Consider the following 4,808-nt stretch of genomic DNA (forward strand, 5'->3'; position numbering starts at 1 on the left):
GGTTTCAACAGGTCAGAGATATACTGGGGAGCTTCACCGTGCAGAGCTCTAAAAGTTACAACTAAAATTTTAAAATGAACCCTAAAATTTACTGGCAACCAATGAAGAGAAGCCAAAACTGGAGTAATGTGAGACCTCTTGTTTGTACCAGTTAAAAGTCTTGCCGCTGCATTCTGTACAGACTGAAGGCGATCCAGAGCTGATTTGTTGAGACACGTAAAAAGACCGTTACAATAATCCAAACGAGAAGAGATAAAAGCATGAATAATCATCTCAAGTTCTGCCTTTGACACCAGTAGTCTGAGTTTAGAAATGTTTCTTAAATGATAAAAACAGTTCCGGACAAGTTGTTTAGAGTGTTTCTCAAGAGACATTGAACTGTCAAATATAACACCTAAGTTTCTGAGACTCGACTGAAATGAAGGGTCTAAAAAACTGATATGCTGCTGAATTTCTGAGAGCATGTGATCAGGTGCAATAATCAAGGTTTCTGTTTTATCTGCATTTAACTGGAGGAAATTGTCATTTAACCATTGTTTGATTTCTGACAGACAATTATTTAAACAAGACAATTTATAAAACTCAGAAGCTTTGAAAGAACAGTATAACTGAATGTCATCAGCATAGAGATGATAAGAAATATTACTGTAACGTTTGATAATTTGGCCTAGAGGGAGTATATACAGCAAAAAGAGAATAGGACCTAAAACAGATCCTTGAGGTACCCCAGAAGGCAGAACTGACGTTTCAGACAACACATGATTGATACAGACAGTAAAGGATCTCTCAGACAGATACGACATAAACCATTTCAAAACAACACCAGTAATCCCGAACAAATCCTTCAGCCTATTTATCATGATGCTGTGATCAACAGTATCAAAAGCAGAGCTGAGATCCAACAGAACCAGAACGGTGTACTCTCCAGAGTCTGCTGCCATCAAAATGTCACTAGATACTTTAAGCAAAGCGGTTTCAGTGGAGTGCAATTTGCGGAAACCAGACTGGAAAACAGTGGCGGCTCCTGAAAAAAATCTCAGGGGGGGCAATTTTTATGATATCGACTAAAATGACCCATTTAATGAGTACATCAAACAACACAATTTTAATTTAAATTTAAAATGAACAACCATATTCTGGCCATTTGTATAGATTTGTAAAAATGAACAACCATATTCTGGCCATTTGTATAGATTTGTAAAAATGAACATGAACAGATTTTTTTTTTTTTTGAATGAATGAAAAATAACTATTGAAAACAACAACTGTAAACTGATTGGGGGGGTGGGCTAAAGAGAGAAAGAGAGAGGGATGGAGAAAGAGAGTAAATATGGTTAAGGGTTCTTATTTGTACAAGAACTTTGCTCGTCTGTCTTTCTGAGTGGCAAATTTCTCGATGACCCTGGTGTTGAAATCAGGAAGTTCTTGTGTGAGTTTTTTCTCTATGGACAGCATAGCCAGAGCGTTGAGCCGATCCTGAGCCATATTGTTTCTCAGGAAAGTTTTTATCCTCTTTAAAGTAGAGAAACACCTCTCCGATTCTGATGTTGTCATTGGTGTGGTGATGAGGATGTTAAGAAGACTTACAGTTTCGGTGAATGTGTCTTGAAGGTTGTTTTCCATCAGAACCTGATAGAGCGCCAGCGCACCACTACAACTCTGAAACTCCTCGTTGTCGTAGATCAGGGACAGTTCTGTTTTAAGTCTGGCTTTGTCCAATGAGGGATAGGCTTCCACTGTGGTTTGTAGTGCTGCATCTGGAAAATTTTTGCTGTGTTGTTGGAACAAGTCTCCTTGCAACAGAGTGGCGCTGACAAGGTGCTTGGTGAAAGAAAACCTCTCCTTGGCATGGCTCATAATGGTGTCGCACACCTATCCAATAATATATAATTGGTAAGAGTTAGATTCAGTGGTAAGACTTTGGCACATGTCTCATGTTAATCATTATTCTGAAAAAAAAAATCTGTCCATAACAAAACAAAACAGTCATGACCACTATATCAAATGACATCTGACAGCATCGTCATTAGATTTTATCTGATGATCCGATTTAAATCAGACCAAGCAGCTAGTGCTTACCTCCAGTGCCAAATGGTGTTGCCTGTCTTCCCCCAATGTTCTCCGTCTCTTTGTGGGTGGGTCTTGAACAGGTCCCCTGTACTCCTCATCCACAACCAGATTAGGAAGTGCCTCCCTGATCCAATACATAAGTTTCATTAATGGCTTCTGAAAACTGAATAGGGATATATTAACCAAACACAAACCAAACAAAGGTTGTGTTCTAATTACCGGGAATTACCGGATTTAATTAATAACCGGACCTGGTTTAATGGCTGGGGGAAAACCAGTGCAAGTAAATAAAGGCCCTGGCCATAATTTCAGGAAATAGCCTATGGTATAGGCTACATCAAATCATTACTGGGAATATACTTCATCAAATATACTTAATCAAATATTTTTCATAAAATTACTTCAAAGGCTGATATAAATCAAAATTATCTGAATTCCATTAAACATTTAAGTCACAGAACACAGAATATATGCAGAGAATTTGATAGAATCTATGCATAGATAATTAACATTTATTCTAGGTTACATATTTATGCTTTTATGCCTACCTGATAGCCTGCATGCGGCTGATGAATGTCTGGGTGATCCCTGCGATGGTGACAGAATCGATGTTTCTCTTCTGTAGGTGGTTATACAGCATGTCTACATGTGGCATTATCTTGTGAAACAAGGCCAGGAAAAAACAGAAAGCTTCGTCTTCCAGCATTCTCACGAAACCACCGGCATCTCTCTTTGTAGGGGCATCAAATCCTTCACTGTTACGGATGGTCTGAAAACACCTCACCAGATCGTCTTTATGTTCATACACTGTATTCACAGCACGACTGTTGAAGTTCCAACGGGTTGCCGATGCACTTGGAAGTCGGTGCGCCACCACCTCGTCAAGCACTGCAGTCCTCTTGCTCGATTTAGTAAAAAAAGAAGCGAATCCTGCTATGTCGGAAAAAAAGTGACTGATTTGAGGGATGTGGGAGGTTGCTTGTTGCATTACCAGGTTTAACTGATGGGCATAACAATGTACGTAGTGAGCGTTAGCATAAATGTCCTGTATCTTACGCTGCACTCCTCCAGTGGTACCCCTCATTACAGCGGCCCCATCGTAGGCCTGGGCGATCAACTTTCTCTCTTGTCCCTGGGGGAGGATGAAGCGCAGCCTCTCCGATAAGGCACTGGCTATTGCATCTGCACAAGCATTGGGTAGCTTGATGAATTCAAAAAAACGCTCTTGAATACGGTTTCGTTGGTCAATGTATCTTAGCACCATGACTAACTGACAGTGTGTAGAAATGTCAGTGGTTTCATCAGCTTGAATGGCTAAAAACTTCGCTGCCTTTACTTCTTCCACGATCCTTTCTCTCAGAACTGCCAACATGCAATCCAGGATCTCGTTCTGGACTGTTTTCGAGGTGCCTTTAAATACAGTAGCATTTTCAAGGTGTTGCCTCAAGTCGTGATCAATTGATGCCATCAAGTCGACTAAACCTCTAAAAATCCCTGGATTGTCTGAGGAATCACTTTCATCATGTCCCCGCATTGCTAGCTCAAAAGCACCACAAAACTTAATACAATCGATGATTTTAGATAAAATATGACGGTTTTTATCTACCTCTTCGTTGTGCCTTCTTAAAGCAATCCGATGTCCATCATCTAGCTGCGCCGCTATGCTAGTTTTCCCTAGCACAGCTAGCTTTACACTGTTGTCCATATGAACTCGTGAGCTTTCATGTTTCTTGATTCGTTCGGAGAGGTGCTTTAAGTCGGTTTGTCCAGATTGTGTCCACGTCAAATCACACTTGTCACTTTTGAACAGTATGCACGGGAAACAAAAAAGTGCATTAGCTGTTCCACAGCCTGTCAGCCACGACTTGCGCTGGAACCAACTCCGACAAAAAGTCCTGTTGTATGCTTTTGACTTCTCCTTCGTTGCCTGGGTTAGTTGAATTTCGGGCTTGTCAGGTCCCAACTCTTTAACTTGCAGTTTTTCTGCCATTGTCCTTCTGGCAAAAGGGTAGGTTAGAAGCGATCTAACCGAATTTGGGGGAGGCTGTGCCTCAACCGTTAACAATACCGCTGCCATCGTCTCTCTCTGACCTTATAGCTCACTTAGGCTACTGACTGAGGTAAAATTCTAGAACAGCAAATCTTTGCGCGTTTTCTGCAGGGGCGCAATTTTAAGCGCCCCCAAACCATTTAATTCAGCGACGCTGATAGGTCAAATATTTATTATTTTCCCCTGGCAACCATTTAATGATAGGCTATTTCGCTGCATATCAAGGGCGCTTTGACGAGCGCCCCAGAAGAAGAAAAACACCGTTTGTTGGTTGAACTTTAATGAGTCAGCTGGTGAAAATGTTAAAATACGCCTGGCTGTATATGGGCACACACATAGTAAAACTATCATTGATGAATTTTTTAAAAATATATATTTTTACTCCTCCACATTTGGGGGGGCGGAGCCCGAGCGCCCCCTATGGGCCAGCCGCCACTGCTGGAAAATGTCCAGAACATTGTTCTTCTCCAAAAAGTTGTTAAGTTGTTCTGCAACTGTTTTTTCCAAGATCTTTGACACCAATGGTAATTTTGATATTGGCCTGTAACTGCTTGGAAGAGATGGGTCCAAATTTGATTTCTTTAATATTGGTTCAACAATAGCTTGTTTAAAATAGCTGGGAACTGAGCCAGTATAAAGAGAAGTATTAATTATTTCCAGAATACAGGGGCCAATAGAGTCAAACACA

At 40.8% G+C, this 4,808-nt stretch overlaps 1 protein-coding gene across 1 annotated transcript; it reads right to left on the minus strand.

Moving 5' to 3' along the window:
• Window positions 1–1,000: 1,000 nt before the first annotated feature.
• On the minus strand, window positions 1,001–4,559 carry LOC109203463 (zinc finger MYM-type protein 1). The gene is made up of 3 exons (XM_019362833.2): window positions 2,619–4,559; window positions 2,080–2,194; window positions 1,001–1,872 (listed from the first exon to the last, which is right to left on the minus strand). Exons 1-3 carry the CDS (start codon window positions 4,145–4,147, stop codon window positions 1,345–1,347), a joined length of 2,172 nt encoding a protein of 723 aa, XP_019218378.1. The 5' UTR covers window positions 4,148–4,559; the 3' UTR covers window positions 1,001–1,344.
• Between the last annotated feature and the right edge of the window lie 249 nt (window positions 4,560–4,808).

Source organism: Oreochromis niloticus, linkage group LG9 (assembly GCF_001858045.2).
Source record: "Oreochromis niloticus isolate F11D_XX linkage group LG9, O_niloticus_UMD_NMBU, whole genome shotgun sequence".
Classification (NCBI taxonomy): Eukaryota; Metazoa; Chordata; class Actinopteri; order Cichliformes; family Cichlidae; genus Oreochromis; species Oreochromis niloticus.